Here is an 18,114-nt window from a genome sequence, read left to right as displayed (position 1 = left end):
GATGAAATATTTCTTAAAAATGTGTTGCTGTCTTTTGTATATATTTATTGACACTCAATAACTTGGTAAATGTTTTTTTTTTTGGCTAAATGAAATATAAAAAATAAAGCTTTATATTAACATAAAACACCATTTAAGATTAATCTCTATCTTTGTCTTAAATTCAATAATAATATCATAAAATTGACAATATTCGATAATGTATAAAACAAAATTCTTTGGTAAATATCAACTAAATGAAAAGCTACCTGTTTGAAATCAAAAACTCACTAACTTAGGAAAATTGACCGAGACAGTGTTAGAGAGATGATATATAAATATTTTGAGTTTTGGAATATCTTAAATGCTAATAGCTACGCAGATTTCATATTGAACAACATTTTAGAATTCATTAGAATAAACGACGTTTCTTAATTGCACACAATTTTTTGTTCAACTTTGGCTTCACTTTTTGACTTGGAACACTTGGCAAGCGTGTGGATGGCAAGTGATTGGATTAGGTTAAGGTATGTTTAGATTTAGGATTAGGTTTCGAAGGAGGGCAAGTCTTCAGCTTACATAAAACTAACAACGAGAATATTCGAGTCGTGCGTTTCCAAATGTACTTTAGGGCAGATATATGTATGAGTATTCTTCTCTAGGTCACTGGTTGCAAAATGTCTGTGGGTGTGAGAGTGAGTCGAGTGCTTGGGAACCGATTGCTGACGCTCCTCAGCACTGTGATGGAATGCGTATGCCCTGGGTTATGGAGTTCTCCAACACAATGTGGCAATCATCGAGCGGCTCCAGTATCTGGATGAGAAATGTCAAAAGATTGCGTCGACGCAAAAAGCTTTCCTCCTCGTACATCTCCTGGGTGACCTTTGTCAGTGCCATGGGTTTAATTAGGCGAGTCAACAGATGTTCTCTATATAGAGTAAAAGTACTAAATCATTACGTGAAGTGCAATAAATCACAACTAGTTACCGCAAACTGAGGCAAATGAGCAGCTGAAATTTGCCATCTTTGCCCAGCGTGCTCGCTGTGCCGTTGATCTCATCCATTAGCTGGACATAGAGACGCCAAATGCTGGCCACCTCACGACGCTGCAGGCTGTTGCAGCTGCCATTGCTGAAGGAGGAATCCATGCTGGATGCCGAGTCATCTAGTTCCTGTTGCAGATTCTGTTCAAACAGCTCTTTGATTTTCGCTGCAAGGCAAAGAAACATTTTAATTAAATGAAGGTCATAAATAGATTAGATCTTGCTTACTAAAGTAATCCCAGATGTAGAGATTGCGACCAAAGAAGCGCGACGAACGGAAGCCACAGAGAAAGACCTGCTCCAGGCATTTGACCAGTCCATCGTCGCCACACAGCAGATTCGTCAGAGTGCCCACATCTCGATCTCTACTCGGTTTATAATGCCACTTGACAATCACATTGACACAGTTGCCCAGCTGATGCTGAATCTCCGATGGCGCAATCGATTCCTGTCGCTGCACACTGGGACTTCGTGTTCGCGGTGGCGTTCGTGTGGGCGGCACCAGCTCCGCGTTCTTGACGCTCGTCGAGACACGTTGTCCGACCAGCAAACGCTCCGTTGAATCATCATCCACGCCCTTGCCCAGCCAGCGACCACAAGGGAATCTATGAAAAACGATAATTACATTATATATTTCGCGGAAACAGACAAAGTTTTTTGTATCTTTTTTTTGGGGTCATTAATTAGTGTAGTCACATAATTATAAAGAGCTCAAAGTTCTGGCCACTTAACCGACTCGAAAAGTTGCGTAATTAAATGCTAAGTGGCGATGACTGGTTAAGTGGCCAATGACTTACTTATAGGTGTGTCCGGTGACCTCATTGCGCATCACCACCTGCTCCACCAGCCACTTGTGGCTCTGCCCCGAATTGTCGTGTCCTATGCGCATCGTTGTTAGCAGACCCAGATTTTTGTACTAAAAGTGACAGAAGTAATAAATTTAGTAAAATATTAAATAATAGATTGATAAATTTTAAGAGTTGGGTGATATTTTTATGAACCGAGTAAAAATTATATCATATTTTTATGATTCGAGGAACTATATTCCATATTTTTAGGGTTTTATTATATAATAATAATCCATATTGTATAATAATGAGTAGTTATATACAATGGACTATTATTATATAATATGGATTAGATCATATTTCTATGAACATAGTTATAATATTCCATATTTTCAATTTTAGACTAATATAATAGTATTTCTAAATTCTGATCATTATATATTAATAATCCTTTATAGTTCATAGCATAAAATTACTTATTATTATAATTTTATGCTATGAACTATTATTGCTAAATATGGATTACTATGTTATAATACTCAATACTAAGAAAAACTATTGTATTAGTCTAAACTTAAACTATTGTTACTGTGCTCATAAAAATATGATCCAAAGTTTAAAAATGAATTCAAATGGAATCATTATTTTACAATTTTAATAGCTAATTTAAATCAGAAACTTCAGATTTAAAAAATTTTTTTATTAATGTTTATGTGAAATTTTCCCAAAATATTTCTCATTTTAGTTTAATTTCTATGAGATGTATAAAGTCATATCTTGAGTCCCTGACCTAGGTAAGCTTCAAAGTGCATTTCTACTATCTCCTCCTATATAATAAATTGCAACTTACATGGAAGATGAACTCCAGCGAACCCTTGGGCACGGGCACACGCTGCGTCTCGTTCATGGTGCCGGAGACCATGATCCACACATTGCTCGAGGTGTGATAGGAGCCGTATTTGCGTGAGGGGAAGATGACAACGCGATAGGGCAGCTCTAAGTTGGGGTGGAAGGGCAACAAAGGGTTAAAGAGTTAGCACCAGAGAAAGAGGCTAAGAGGATGCTAGCGACACCTACTCGTTGTGGGATAGATGTTGGTAAAGCTAAAATAGTCCACGGTATTTAGCGTCAGCAGATGATAGAGGAACTGCTCCTTCTCCTCCTCGCAGCGCAGAAAAGCGGAACGTTTGTAAAGCGAACGCAGCAGACTCTCATCCGAGAGCAGAGTGCGAAAGTGACGCGAGAGCAGCTTCTTCTCCAGAGACAAACGCACCCAGGCGCGAGTGTAGCCGATGTGCGTCTTGATGTCGGCCATGGCCAGCACGTTTCTAGAGAGGATTCATATTAAAATTAATATAAGAAATGATTTAAAGCTCGCTTAACTCACTTGACATCAAACTCCAGCGATTCGGGCAGCGGACAAAGCTGCTCGAGGCCCACAAACTTGTTGCGATCACGCGATCGACTGCGATTCGGACTCGGCGGACTCTCAAAATCGGTTTGGAATGTGGACAGATCTAAGAAGAGTAAGAGTAAGGATTATAGAGTTCTTTTAAGCATGTTCTTCTACTCACAATCCATGCGCTTTCGCATAGCATTCCAAGCGAGCGCTGGCGATGCGCTGGCTATGTTCATCTTGCTGCTGGGACTACTCGAAACTGGAGTCGATGGCTCCACGTTGTTGCTGCTGCTGTTGGCAGCGCCACCGCGTGCTTCCTGCAACTCAATGTAGGCCTGAAGATGCGCCCAGAGTGCGGATTTGCCTTGCTTATTCTGCAGTCCATGTGACCAAATCTTCTCGAGCAGATCACACATGCTGGCAATCAGCGTGTTCTCCTCGATGCCGTCGCCTTTGAGGCCCAGGGCTACAGCTTCGTTGCCCATCTTCTCCAGCAGCATGCGCTTCGTCTTCGACTTGATGTCCTGAAAGAAGAATGAATGAAAATTTAGTGGGTGAGGTAATAAAATAAAAAATAAATTTTAGCTGAATTTCGTAAAAAAAAATATTGATAAAAAGGGTGTTATTTTTAATCATCACAAAAATTAAAAAATAAATATTATATATATTTGTCAAGTATTATTTTTACATTTCAATTATGCACTAGATAAATTCATATATTAAATCATTAACCATTAATTTTCATTCATATTGAAATATTTTAATAAAAAATAGAGAAACCAGTTAACTATTATCATAATAGCAAAAATGAACGAGCTATAAGAATAACCTTTTTTAATTTGTTTCAATTTATGATTTTTTCCAGTGTATTCCGTAAGAGAATAACCGATATTTAATTATGTGTATTTTTGTAAGAGCTTGAATTATTTAATATATAAAATTTTACTATTTTCTGAAGTTAAAAAAAAAATTTAACTAACTTTAACTAACCATTTGTCATTTAAATATAGATTTAAAAGTAAATAAATAAAAATTTTAAATAAAAATAAATTATTCTGATTATCTACAAAATTTTCGTTTTACTGTTATTTCTTTTTTATTGAAATGTTTGGGAGCTTACCTTCAGTAGCCTTTCCACAAATGTCCAGTTGGCCTGGGCGATGAGTGCTGGACTCACATCCGCCGTGGTGAGATTCGCTGAGAGTCGATTGATGGCCACATTTGAGTTGGAATTGCTGCCTCCACCTCCACCTCCGGTGCTGCTATTTGTGGGCTTCTGATCCAATGAGATTTCCCGGGCACGCCATTTGTTGCCATTCTTGACGCGCCGCAAGCTGTTGCCTCTAGGGTTTTTGGTAAGCGATTTTGTTCGATTTTATTGAATGAAGGTTAGCGGCATGAGATTTGAAAGAGATTAGTGCAATTTCGATGGGAGGAGCAAAAGAGAAATGCAGAGAGAGAGAGAGAGATTTGGGATTAGTGGGGGCAACTGAGAAGTTGAAACCAAAATGCAGATTGGGAACAGGATTAAAAGGGGAAAACAATATTTTGGGCAGATGTGCATGCGGTGCGAGAAAAGAAATTCATATATATATAAAGACAAATGTAAAAATATATATTAAAATTAAAAAAAAAAAAGAAACGAAAGAATATTGAATACGTTTTCGATTTGTTTTTGTTTATTGCTAAGAGCTGCAATTTATTAGTTAACGAGTTAATTGCAAATAATAAATTAATGTACAAAAGACGCGGATAAATTAACTAAATCAATTAAACTTTAATTACACTAGTAGGTGAATTGTTGTTAACTTTTTGCATTAATAAATATAGAGAATTAAATCAAATAGCGTTTACTGGCTAAAACAAAACAAAACTAAACTAAGCTAATATTGGGTTAATATCAAGACGAGGTCGAGGAATTATGCAACATGATTTGTTTCGGGGGGATAACAATAATATTAGTGCGTGGTTTCGTGGATGGATGGATGTGGACTGAGAGCTGCAGGGTAAATTTTGTGTTGTGTTGTGGTAAGTGAAACGAAAAGACTACCTCGAAGCGCACTCCTGATTCAGCACGCCCTTCTCGAGCAGCGGAAAGCTGCGAAAGTAGGCGGCGCGATTCGAGAGAATCTCGCTGGGCGGCGTCACCTCAATGTCGATGCAATTGAGACGCTTCTCGAAGCCCTGCTGCGCATCCTGGCTGAGCACACACGGCTCATAGCTGGTGGCGCAGATCATGTTCTCACCATGCCGACGTCTGAAATGGAAGTAAATTGAATAAGATTGCGGCTCAAACAATATCTGTATAATATTCAACCTCAACAGCTTGATGCGCTGATCGAAGAGCTGCAGCTGCTCGTCGGGCTGTGGCTCCCACATCGCCAGAATTTTGTTGTCAATGAGCGTGGCAAACATTTGAGATTCAAGAAAGCGCGCCAGAAACGCACGATGATGCTCCGGCTGATCGGACAGAAATGATGACTTGTCAAAGTTCTGCAACGTTTCGCGATTCGACAACCATTCGTCCTTGGCCTGATTGGGATAGATGACAAAGTATTCGTAGGCATGAAACATGTGCGCAAAGCGATTCAAGAAGATCTCCCTCAGCGAGTTATTGATGCGCAAATCTTGATAGTATTGATCCACGGCGGAAAGCTTTTGTTTCACCGAGCGACGCGACAACGAGCCCATGCGCGATGGCGGCAACGTGGCGTCCACTGCATCCACATCATGGTAAATGCCGACGGGAGATGAGGACAACGACATCGTGGGACTTCCCACCGGGGAACCGGATGCTTGTGCCGCTCTCATGCCGCCCTTGCGTCGCAAAAAGTCCGCAATGCGCGGCACATGATCAATCTTTGAGGGATGCGCCACCAGCGGCTGATAGTCCACACCAGGCAGCTGACCAGGCGAACCACCTGGTCCACCTAGCGTATACACCGTCTCCTGCAGCTGCTGGAAGCGCTCTTTGCTGCGCCTTGCCGCCTGCAGTCCATTGGGCAGCGTGCAGCTGGAGATCATGGCATCAGCGCCGCCACGCATTCCATAGCCATTCTTCAGGTTCGGTTCCTGGGCGCGATCCCGTTCAATTTCAAACTTGTCCAGCACCGAGATAATCTCTGCCATAAAGTCCATCTTGTGGGGAAAGATGGGCAACTCCTCCGGCAGCTGTATGTGCTTCTTATCAATGTCTACAAAGCACAACGCCGCCTCGCTGCCAATCTTATGCGCCGCCTCGCACTCCGCGTGCAAGCCCATCACAAAGGGCACGGGTGCGTCCAGAAAATGATGCAGTGCAGCGGGCAAAATGGGAGCATACACATGTGGCCATATAAAAGGAAACAGCAACGACGTAATGCACTCGCCCACAATCATCAATCGCTGGTAGTCTGCCAAAAGGAAGGAACGTCATTAGTTTGGTGTATTTAAAGAGAATATCGAAAGTTTCCTAAACTCACCCGTTGAGCGCAGCAGCACCTGACTCTCGAGGAGCACACAGGTGAGCAGTTGGATGACGCATTCCACTCCCAAATAGCTGAACAGCAGACGCAGCGGAAAGTCCAGCAGCGGCAGTTCAGTTGACAGCGATGGACGCTGCAGGATCAATGCAATCGCGGCCAGATGAGGTTCCATGGGTGGCAAATAGACGCGTATGGATTTGCCGGGCTGTGGCAGCATCACCTCATACAATATGTTGTACACATAGGACTCGAGACTGATGCCAGCGCCAGGCTGTCGTGGAAGACAACTGTAAAAGAAAGAGTATATATTTAATTATTATGCGAAATCTAGAATATAAATAGTAAAAAGTATAGTATATATATAAATTTATGTAGATTGAGTAATCGGCTTAAATGTCACTTCTAAACTTGATAGTTTCATAATATAATATTTAAAATAAAGAATTTTAATAAATTATTCACACTAATAGGTAAAACTAGAATAAAATAAACTATATTGAAATTTAAAAATATTAACTGGGATTAATGCTTTATCATATAATACTTAATTTTATAACAAAGTCGCTATATATGTAACTAAAAAACACAAACTTTTTCAATCATAATTGGTGAGTAGAGCATTTTTAATCTCAAAAAGCAATCTATTCCAACATAAATTTAACAGTTGATGTCCGAATCATGGTCATCAATTTATAATAACCTCCCACACTGAAGGTACAGGAAAATCATAAATACTTGTGTTAATTCATAACTTTTGCTGATTGCTTCTTTGTCAATTATCCAATGACGAGCTACATTTCAAAATAAAACCAATATAACACTATACTATATATTATATAATATACAATATATAATACTTATTTGATCATAATAGTTGAGGATAGAGATTCAAAATCTGTGAAATCAATCATTCGTGCATTGACTTTTCATACAGGAAACAAAATATATAACCTATAACAACCTTCCTCACAATGTATAAAAATCATAAGTACTTGTATTAAACCATAACTTTTTCGGAGGTAATGCCGTCAAAATTGATAATAAATAAAATCACAAACAGATTAGATAGTTAGTATTATCAGAATGTGTTAAAATTGGTTGATAAAGTGATGATGTGAAGAGTAGATGTCTCACAAAAGGCTAAGCAAAAGTTAAGATTGCAAAAACTGAGATTCATGACGGATTTAAGAAGTCAAGATAAGTCGTACAGCAAAAGAAGAATTTACTTTGATAGTATTACAAAAAAATATAAATTAAAATAACCATAAGCAAAGGGAGCTTATGCTTCAACATTAACAATTTAAATGAAATTCCAAGCCATCTTCGACTAATAAACGAAAACACTGTCACAAGTCAGAAAATAACTCTCAATCTAAATATATGAATTACTAAACAATGCCAAAAATACATTTCCACTCCATTCGCTCACTCACCGATACAAGTTCTTGAGAAACAGCTGGGCGGCGAATGCGTAAGGCGCCTGGCAAATCAATGAAATGCTCTTGGCCACAAACAGTTTGTCCTTGCTGATGTCGTAATAACTCTGAGCCGACTGCGGCGCCTGGCCGGCAACCTTGAAGTGCCTGGGCAACGAACGACTCACGGGGCCATCCTTGACGCGGCTCAGCGAATGCGTCTGCTGGCCATTCGATAGCTCCGTGATGAACATGGACTGCAGCGTGTGGATGGCCCCGCAAATGTTGCGATTGCGTATCTCCTCGTAGAAGACCAAACTGAAGCCATAGCAACGTTTGCCGTCCTCGCGTGTCGTCGCAAATGAATGAAACTTCGGCTCAATGTTGTGCTTCTGTGTGCGAAAGCGCAATCCTTGGGGCAGCGACAGCTAGAGCGGCAAAACAAAGAAGAGTTGGGGGGTAATTAATGAGCATATTAATGGGGCAAACAAATGAAGATACTTAGGGCAAGAACAATGCCAGCGATTCATCGATCAACATCGATCTTATAAAGCAATCAAGAGCCAACAACACATGTCTAGATTTATATACTATGATAACCAAATGCGAGTGTGTTTGCTGCGCTTGCTTATCGTCGTCGTCTGCCAATGTGGCATCAATTAAATGCCGCTCGCTCAAGCATGAATTTCATATTTACTGTGTATGTGGAGAGGGCACTTGAAGCTGGACCCCCTCGTTTTTTTTGTGTTTTTGACGTGGCAAGGGAGAAAAACCGATCGCGTCATGCCACGCAATTGAACTTAATTGATGCCTCACCCAACATGCAGAGTGCAGAGAGAGAGAAATAGTAGGGGAATCTTTACCATGCAAATGCCGTGTGCATCAAATGGATTCCAGGTCACATGCTCCGGATAATGGGCCAATGGTTTGCTCTTGTACGCACGATCCAGCGGCGAACAATGCAGATTATCGCCTGACCAACGAAATGCACAATTAGTAAGAGATTCAGTTTAAAGAAAACGCAAAGGAAAACTTACCTGCAAAGCGATCGGGCTCCAGGCCCGTGTCCAGATCCAAACCGCATATCACAAAGTAGTCGGCAAAGCGCGAGAATTGCGGATCCGCATCGCGTTTCAATTGATTCAACTCGGATTGTTCACCAGGCGATTGCGGTGATTGCACCATGGACACCATCGAAGCTGCTGTTGTCGACGCCGTCGTCGTCTTTGATGTTGTTGTTGCTGCTTGCGCTGTTGAGCTGCCATTGTTAGTGTTACTATTGCTATTGTTAAGCATCAATTTGGACAGACGGCTGGCAACATTTTCACGCGTCGTCATAATTTGTTTGTCTGCTTGTGTTGTTGTTGTTGTTGTTGCTGCTGCAGCTTTTGTCTTCTTCGTCTTCTGCGTTCGGTGCTCCAAATCGTTCATCAAACAAACGCCTCCATGTGTGTGTGTGGTATTCGTGTGTGTGCTCGCTTTAATATTTGAAGCTGTTTTTTTTTCTTTTGCTTTTTGCCACTTTCCAATTTACGACGACGACGTCAACGTCCCTGGCCCTGTATCAATTTTTTGTCTGTCTGCAATTATATTATTAATAGTTGTTAGTTACGTTTCGAGTGAGCGTTCCCTTTTTTGTGCTCAGTATGTGTGTGTGTGTGTACAGCTGTATATGTGTATATGCAAAATTTTCTATGCCAATGGCACAGTTGTCGTTGTCTGCTTTTCACCCCCACGCACCAAAAACACACACAACACTCTGCTCAAAGACGCCTTGACTTCTTTCTATTGTTGTTATTGCTCCTCAGCTGCTGTTTGTTCGTTTTTTTTTGTGTTCTTCAACTCACACACAAACTCACTTTAAATTTAGACTAAGAGCAAGGCAAATTGGCCTTTATCTTAATTATATATAAATTTTTACATGCTCACAAACTAACAAGCAAACAACACTTTGTTTTCTCCCGTCGTCGTAGCCTGTGCGCTGTTGTTTTTTTTTTGCACTTTCCAATTTATTTTTTGCGCTGGCAACCCTAAGACCTATGCTGTCAAAAGCTGTCTGTCGTGTGCATAAATCAGCTGGTCGTTGCGATGTCGGCGCTGTTTGGATTTGCATGCAACAGCTGACAAACTGTTAGCACTCAATAGCTGAGAGATATAGCAGCAAATTTATTGCACATTTGCAAAAAAAAAAGAATTCAACTGCATAAATTTAACTTATTTTTTCCGAAGTCTTAAATTGTTTATAAAAAATATGATTGTAAATTTAAATTTAAATAAAGACGAATGTATAGTGAGACCGTATACATAAAAATACTGTTAAATACTTGAGCTTTTGCAGTTCTCGTATTCTGATACCGATTTTTTAAAAAAGCATTAACTTTTTACGGAAATCGGTGAAGATGTCTTGATTTATGAGAAAAAAATCTTCTAGACAACGACGAGATTTTATGAAAATCACGGAAACAACAAGCTGTTTAAAATTGTGCGCCTTTTTACACATGTGTACTATCACTACGAAAGAGTAACCAGATTTTTATTATTTCGGTATTAAAACATATATTTGTTTATGGTCACATCGAGACTAATAAAACAGCTTTAGAAAAGCTTTTTTTAGAAACAAAAAGTCTGAAAGAATCGAATGTTGCGACATTGTCGCAAATAAATAATAAAAAAGCTGGAGAACGGCGAACGGAAAAACGCGTTTACGGCTAATTTAAGCTTAACCGATCAAGAATTTGTTTATAATGTTGGAATCGATATTGATTTGTTTTTAAAAAAGCGACTGAGTAGTGGGTAAGCAAGAATGAGCTCGTGTTCTTATTAGAACTTCTTTGCCACGCGTGTATGTGTGGGTGTGTATTATGCACACACACATGTGTGAGTTTGTAAGTGATTGTGTGTGCGCGTATGTATTGATGTACTTGTGTGGTATAAAAAGTCACAACATCGCAGCTGGTGGCGCTACAAAAGCAACAACCACAAAAATGACAAACATTACAAACTCCTTGCGTTGCGTCGTTGTGACATTAGAGACAGTCGTGATCCCTTCCGTACCTCGTACCCCAATTGTTGTCTTATAGCAACGCGGAAATATGCAACAACGGGGCATCGATGCAATAATATTACCGGTTTGCAAATGCCACAAAATTCGAGTTTTCCCAGCTGCCCCACAACTGCAGCAGCAACAAAAACAACACAGTAACAACAGAAACGACGACGACCGAAGCATGCAACTTTATTTTCCGCATTGCGTCTACGTCGTCGTTGGCGTTTTGGGGCTGGTAACACGGTTTTTTGGTTTCTGTGCTCGTTGTTTGCTCGTTTACCATGCACTACGCGTTTAATAAACAATTAATCGCCATGCAATAAACAACAGCGTTGGTTGCGCACCATCAGCAATTTATTATTAAATTCACTTGTCGTTGCTCGCGTAGCAAATATATATTTGTTTTGGTGAATTTTTATTAGATGAATGTTAATTATTACAATGTGTTGGTGTTGTTGCTGTGCCGTTTGACCCTCTGTCTCTGTCTTTGACGCGTTGCATAATAAGTTATTTACAAGTCGAGCTTTTCGTCTACTTCCACTTGACTAAACAACCTGTTAGTGTAAGACAGACAGACAGACAGAGAAGGAGAGATGCTCTGCTCTCACACACGCACGCACATTTACTTACATCTCACACACAAATGTATTTCTATTAATGTATAACGCTCTCGTTTCTTCTTGTTCTTTGTTTTGGGGGGAAACAACAGAGTGCTGCTCTTTCCACCTGTGAACAATTATCGTCGTTATCTCATCCATCAAACATGTGAGAACTATCGGCAGCAATACGATCTTTTGACGTTTTCCGTGGGTCAAGGGCCCCATCGACGCACAGTTGTTTGTTTTCGCAATCAGCTTATCGATCCCAACGGTTTTGAAGCGTGAGTTAGTTTTTTTTTTACATTCCATTCCAACCCACTCAACTTAACAAATATTCTAACTGTAATTAACACAGCCGTAAACAGCAGCAGCAACAACAACAACAGCAGCCCGTGAAAAGTTGGCGTAGCAGTAACGGAAGAAGCAGCAGCGCGAGCAGAAAACGCGTAACGGAACTGTGTAAAATGGGCGTCAAGAAGCATATCAGCGAAACACCCTGTAAGTAGTTTGGTTGACATTAGCGGTATTCCGCATTCCGTAAACATAAAGTGCTGACAGCAATTATAACAACAACAACATAAAAAGAGTACAGAGAAATGGAAAACAGGTTGAGCTAAAATATCAGTGCAAAAACTGGTTTTAATCCCCTCATACACAAACAGCTGCTTTAATATTGAATCAGAATTCAAGTTGTTTAGCGAAGATACCACTTTGAGTGTGTTCACACTTACACACATACATATTGCACGTAAATAATGTGCAAGTATTTGTAATAAAAAGGCTGGCACATTTGGCAAGCATTTGAATTGTTTGCAAATAGACAAACAGCACACAAAAACAAAAAGCAAAAACAAAGCAAAACTGCAAAACAAAAACCAATTAATTATGTGTGTGCAAACTGACTAAAAATAAAGCCAAACACGCCGGTGAATGTACGTGCAAAGTGTGCACTCCTCCCACCCGTTAGCCAGCTCATACTTTTCGTTTACTTTGGTTCGGGTCACGCAGCTTTGTTCAAGGTCGCCCTCTTTCGCGAGCTGCTTTTTTGGGTTGCATCATATGAGCGCGCTCTTTCACACGCACACGCATACACTATCTCTCGCACTCACACATAGCCTCGGCTCTCTCGCGTGCGCTATGCTCTGCTCGCTCACTTGTTGCGCGCGCCCTGTTGTTGTTCGTGTTGACATTCACGAAGCAGCGCACAAAGCGCAACAACATAAAATTGGGTCAACATTAGTGAATTTTTGTTTCTTTTTCTCTTGGCGTATGTACACACTTTTTTTTTGGTGTTTTGCTTTTTTTGCCAAATGCGTGTGTTGCCTCACCTGATTCGGGGTTTGCTAATAAATCGCTGTTTATCTCACTTCCTCTCTCATACAGTAAGCAAATCGAATTCTGTGGATCTCTATAGACCGCCTGCACTAAGAAACAACAGTACTGAGGAAGCAACCGTAGCATCAGCAACCGCTGCAACGACGAACGAGACGCCAGACGAAGTTGTTGCAACAGAAGCAGAAGCCGACGCAGCAGCAACAACAACCACAACAACAATAACGACATCGACAACTACCTCAAACGCTTCCAAAGGTTCACCCAACAGGTAGGCTATGAAAAAAAATATTAGACAACTACTTTATCTTAGTGTGTAATAATTTAATAGTTTTTCACTAGTCAAAGCTTAACTCATAAGCAATAAAATAAATGTGCAATAATTGAGTTTTTTTTGCTTTCGTTCAGGCTATTTGCATACAAACGAACGTTAAACATAAATGTTTTTTCCCCATACGTTTTACGAAATTCTGTATGTGTTAATCGTTTTTACCTTTCTGTTTTGCTCATCTCGTTCGCATAGAGAGCAGCAGCAGCAACAACAACAAGCAGCAGCAACGAGACGCGAACGACGTCCCGACCGCGCCGTTTATGTGCCAAGGGCACGACGCAGTCAAACGACGCCGCCAACGACAACGACAACTGCAGCAACAACATCAGCACTACCGATGCCTATGCCTCTGCCGACGTCGCCGTCTCTGCCAACGCCAACGCAAGCAGTAATTGCTGCGTCTACGTGCAATCCACAGCTACAGTCGCAGCTACAGCTGGAGCCATTGGCATTGCCAGTTGTAGATACAAACCCGTCCAAGTCGGACGACAGCAACGCTCCATCGGCAATTTTAGCCCAACAACAGGCAAAACCCAAGAAGCCGCGATCGCGTCGTGAGCGTGGCAAGAAATCTGCAGGTAAACCTTTAGAGGCAGCTACGCTGCTTGTGATTGCGCCCAGCGAAAACCAAGCGAACCAAGAAGAAACCACCACGCCGACACCATCGCCGCCAGAAAACCACTGTGATAAGGAGGTGCGTTATCTACACTAGCAATGTTATCAGTAATTTCCACATCGCTTGCTTTTTAACTAATCGAAACATTCGCTCTCTCTTCGTTCAGATGATGGCCGGAGCCCAACGAACAAAGTCTGGAGGCCACGGCAGTAAAGGCGGTCAGCAGCAGAATAAGCAACAGCAATCGCTGCGCATCGAAGATGCCAACAATGTGACAACAACGACTGACGATGCCAACAAATGTGATAATGAAGTGCGCGAATTGCAGCGAGCCTCCAAGGTAATTCACATCTTTTGCTCAAGGTCAAACAAACAAAATAAATCATCTGCGGTTTGTTTTGTTAGGAAATCAATCGCAGCAACCGTCGCATCATGAAACAAACCTTTGTATCCGACGTGCTGGAGATTCCCGATAAGATTGAGACAGCACCAAAGGTCACGGCCACAGCATCAGTTGCGACCGCGACGGCCTCTGCCGACAGCACCACCGAGGATGATGAGGAGGAGAACGGCGATGATTGGGAGAACATGTTCGATGAGAACGGCGACTGCTTGGATCCCAAGATATTGCAGGAGCTCACCGACTCCGTGGGCAAGTGCAAAATCGAGCTACCCAAAATGGACTATAGCGTAAGTAGAAACAGAAATTATATAAAAGTTCCCCATAACTTATATTTACATACTTTACTTGCAGGTTTACCATATTAAGCAATCACTACTAAATGAGGAGGAATTTCCACACGTGCTGGAGATTTCCAATTTTCCGGTTGAATTCAAGACACCCGACTTGTTGATGCTCTTCTCCAAATACAAAGGCACCGGCTTTGACATTAAATGGGTGGATGACACTCATGCCTTGGCTGTGTTTAGCAGTTCTGATATTGGTGAGTAGCTTGAGCTAACGTGTTGTGTAAATAAATAAAAACAATTCAATTTAACAGCTGCTGAGGTGCTGACCATGGGCCATCCATTTGTCAAATTGAAGCCGCTGGCTGCGGCCACCTTAGAGTCCCGCCTCAAGGCCAAGAAGGCCGGTGCCACATCGCTGCAGCCGTATCGTCAGCGTCCCGAGACTTGCACAGCGCTGGCGCGTCGTCTGGTATCGGGTGCTTTGGGTGTTAAACTGCCCACTGCACCGGAGGATAGGGAGAAGGAACGACGTGTGCTTCGAGAAGCCAAAGGTAAGTCTTGTCTGCTTTGACAATAGTTAATATGATTTACAAATGCTTTTCTCTATTTCGCAGAACGCAAACTTTTAGCTGCCAAACAGCGTGACGAGGTCTGGGAGAGCTAGGCCTTTGCCTTCTTCGTTATGCAATACAATGCAAAACTTGCTGCAACATGCATTTTTCAGGGGCATGCCCCACATCAACTCTCACAATACTTTCTCAATCAAAGCTAGTACATAACTACGTATAATTGATAATTTTGCATACTAAAAAACCGTGTATTTTAAAATGTTCTCGCTTTCCGTGCAATCTGCATACAAATTTTGCTCAATTTGTTGGAGTTTTTTTGTTTTCGAAATTGCGAAAATGTCATATAATATTATACATAAAGTGCATATATTTATTTGTCGTAGAAAGTAAGCAAACAAAAAAAACATGCATAAATGGAATACCTACATGTTGTTTTGACTCCAAGCGTAAAATTTTATTTATAAGCGCAAGCAATTTATATAAATATATTTTAATAAAGTTTATAGCGCGTAAGTACAAACAGAAAAGTGAACTTTACTGTGTTTTGCAATTTTTTAATGATTGGGAATTATTTCGATGATAATAATCGCCGCAATTTAAATTATTGCGAAAGGGTTGTAAATATCGATATTGTTGAAATCGATCACACATCGCAACAAGTTGATGGTACATTTTTGTGCGAGTATAGCAAGTCTATTAATTCTCTAAAATAAATTTACAAACGAACCGTTTTTATTACGTATGCCCTTTTTTTTTTATTATTTTACTTATGGTCAATTTATAATTAAGATCATTTTCAAAATAACAGTAATTATTACAAACAGCACTTCATTATCGTGCGAGGCGCACCACGACAACTTAGCACGAGACAAGCGATATTTTGCATCGACACATCGCTAGCCGGTAAGTGCTTGCACAGACATATTGTTTGGTACAAAAATCAACAGTCGGCGAGCCTGTTGAATTTAAAAGCTCATAATTGTTATAAACAAAAGGTAGACAGGCTGTGTAAACATATTTTTATGTCACTAAAGGTTCACACGCGGAAGGGAGAACAATCTACACTCATATATCGACTCTGCTTTGTAGTACTCTGTGAAATTCTCGTGAGCAAATTGAATTGAAATTATTTACAACACGCATAGTGCAGTAGCTGTGTTCGTTTTTATTCGTGTATAAAAAATTGATAAGATTCCCGCTTATCATATATAGTTGGTGTCGCCCCCCATCTGCAATCGCTGAAGACAATTGAACTGTAGTTGGCTCTTAAGTGAACTACCGATGAGGAGGCAGAATTTTTGACTGCGTGGCCAAAAAGTGCGTCTCTCGAAAGGGGAAATTCTAAACACAAATACACATATAATATGTGTGTTGGTGTGTGTGCTTTAAGGGGTGTGGGAGAAGTCAAAGGCGTCGCGTGTCGAATGAATATTAATGCCATGGCTAATTGCAATAATGTATTCACAAATATAACTGTGCTTTCTTTACAGCATTGAAACCAGTGAAAACATGAACAACAACAACAAAGGCTGCTTAGCCCTCATGTTGCTTCTGGCAGCAGCAACAACAATAAAGGCCGATGAAAATGAATCCTGCTATTCGTTTGCTGGTGGTTCCGTTTATCCCGCTGGCGATCCCAAGGGCGACCATCAATTGCAGTACACGAAAGCAGTTAGTAAGTACAGTGAATTCTCTATTTGAGCACAATTTGTGTCCAGCTAATAGGGGTGTGATCAAAAAAAGGTAAAATTTTTCTGAAAATAAAAGCGAGTGTCCACTGAATACAGTTATCCGCCAAAGAAACTTTCTTAATTAAACATCAATCCTAATTAATGACATTTCTTTTTAGTTTCGAAGCCAGCTCCTCCATTCGAGGGCACCGCTGTTGTCAACAAAGAAATTGTTCAACTATCGCTCTCTCAATATCTGGGTAAATACGTCGTACTGCTTTTCTACCCGCTGGATTTGTAAGTTGCGCCACTAGAAGCACACATCTGGCTTGTGTTATAATCATTTCATCAACACTTACAGCACATTCGTTTGCCCGACCGAAATTATCGCATTCTCCGATCGCATTGCTGAGTTCCGTAAGATCAACACTGAGGTGATTGCGGCTAGCGTTGATTCCCACTTCACACACTTGGCCTGGATCAATACACCACGTAAGGAAGGCGGCTTGGGCAGTGTTAAGATTCCACTGCTGTCCGATTTGACGCACAAGATTAGCAAGGACTATGGAGTTTATCTGGAGGCTAGTGGCCATGCGTTGCGTGGTCTCTTCATCATCGATCAGCGCGGTGTTCTGCGCCAAATCACCATGAACGATCTACCCGTGGGTCGCTCGGTGGATGAGACCATTCGTTTGGTTCAGGCCTTCCAGTACACTGATACCCATGGTGAAGTGTGTCCAGCTGGCTGGAAACCAGGCGCAGATACGGTAAGTAGAGAAAGCATTGGCGTAGTTCCATCATCGAACTTGTATTTCCTTTTTGTAGATTGTGCCCAATCCGGAGGAGAAGACCAAGTACTTTGCCAAGAACAATTAAGCAGTGAAGTTGTTGCAAACTTAACATTCCCATCTTAAAAATCGTATCATTAATTAATTACATGACTGTTTGTAAATATATGCCGCACACAATTTGGTTTATATAAAATAGAATTTCTTTTATTATACAATAATTATGTCAAGAAAATACAGCATAACTAAGTGTTTTTTGTTCGGTTTTTGGTAGTTTAAAAATTCATGAAATATTCAATGCAAAATGAATGCAAATAACATTTTAGTCCCAAATAACGTGTAACGTTTTTAACAATCGATTTCGGTTTTTAAGTACATACAAAAA

General features: G+C 40.8%; 3 protein-coding genes across 7 annotated transcripts; 2 read left to right on the top strand and 1 right to left on the bottom strand.

The window, feature by feature from the left end:
* Positions 1-58: 58 nt before the first annotated feature.
* Positions 59-10,095, bottom strand: LOC132793796 (DENN domain-containing protein 5B). Of its 4 annotated transcripts, none has more exons than XM_060803884.1 (16): positions 10,026-10,095; positions 9,126-9,668; positions 8,952-9,061; positions 8,107-8,516; positions 6,671-6,960; positions 5,527-6,601; positions 5,260-5,466; positions 4,330-4,552; positions 3,385-3,733; positions 3,198-3,327; positions 2,888-3,138; positions 2,661-2,806; positions 1,820-1,938; positions 1,251-1,627; positions 967-1,189; positions 59-907 (listed from the first exon to the last, which is right to left on the bottom strand). In XM_060803884.1, the coding sequence occupies exons 2-16, from the start codon at positions 9,517-9,519 to the stop codon at positions 712-714; spliced, it is 4,500 nt and encodes a 1,499-aa protein (XP_060659867.1). In that variant the 5' UTR covers positions 9,520-9,668; positions 10,026-10,095; the 3' UTR covers positions 59-711. The 4 variants fall into 4 exon arrangements, with proteins under 4 accessions (XP_060659867.1, XP_060659864.1, XP_060659866.1 ...); XM_060803881.1 differs by having other exon boundaries at positions 9,829-10,091; XM_060803883.1 differs by having other exon boundaries at positions 9,948-10,091.
* Positions 10,096-10,751: 656 nt separating this feature from the next.
* On the top strand, positions 10,752-15,799 carry LOC132790917 (R3H and coiled-coil domain-containing protein 1). The gene is made up of 10 exons (XM_060799675.1): positions 10,752-10,881; positions 11,844-12,014; positions 12,089-12,231; positions 13,117-13,336; positions 13,589-14,090; positions 14,179-14,352; positions 14,418-14,702; positions 14,767-14,956; positions 15,014-15,253; positions 15,317-15,799. Exons 3-10 carry the CDS (start codon positions 12,198-12,200, stop codon positions 15,364-15,366), a joined length of 1,695 nt encoding a protein of 564 aa, XP_060655658.1. The 5' UTR covers positions 10,752-10,881; positions 11,844-12,014; positions 12,089-12,197; the 3' UTR covers positions 15,367-15,799.
* A 374-nt stretch (positions 15,800-16,173) lies between these two features.
* LOC132790830 (peroxiredoxin-2) lies at positions 16,174-17,974 on the top strand. Of its 2 annotated transcripts, none has more exons than XM_060799544.1 (5): positions 16,174-16,266; positions 16,762-16,946; positions 17,121-17,238; positions 17,303-17,708; positions 17,767-17,974. In XM_060799544.1, the coding sequence occupies exons 2-5, from the start codon at positions 16,781-16,783 to the stop codon at positions 17,815-17,817; spliced, it is 741 nt and encodes a 246-aa protein (XP_060655527.1). In that variant the 5' UTR covers positions 16,174-16,266; positions 16,762-16,780; the 3' UTR covers positions 17,818-17,974. The 2 variants fall into 2 exon arrangements, with proteins under 2 accessions (XP_060655527.1, XP_060655525.1); XM_060799542.1 differs by lacking the exon at positions 16,174-16,266 and adding an exon at positions 16,398-16,588.
* The last annotated feature ends 140 nt before the right edge of the window (positions 17,975-18,114 follow it).

The sequence above is a fragment of the Drosophila nasuta genome, chromosome 3, assembly GCF_023558535.2.
Source record: "Drosophila nasuta strain 15112-1781.00 chromosome 3, ASM2355853v1, whole genome shotgun sequence".
NCBI classification, from domain to species: Eukaryota; Metazoa; Arthropoda; class Insecta; order Diptera; family Drosophilidae; genus Drosophila; species Drosophila nasuta.
Note: the sequence above shows the minus strand (reverse complement) of the source record. Positions and strands in the feature narration are given on the sequence as shown.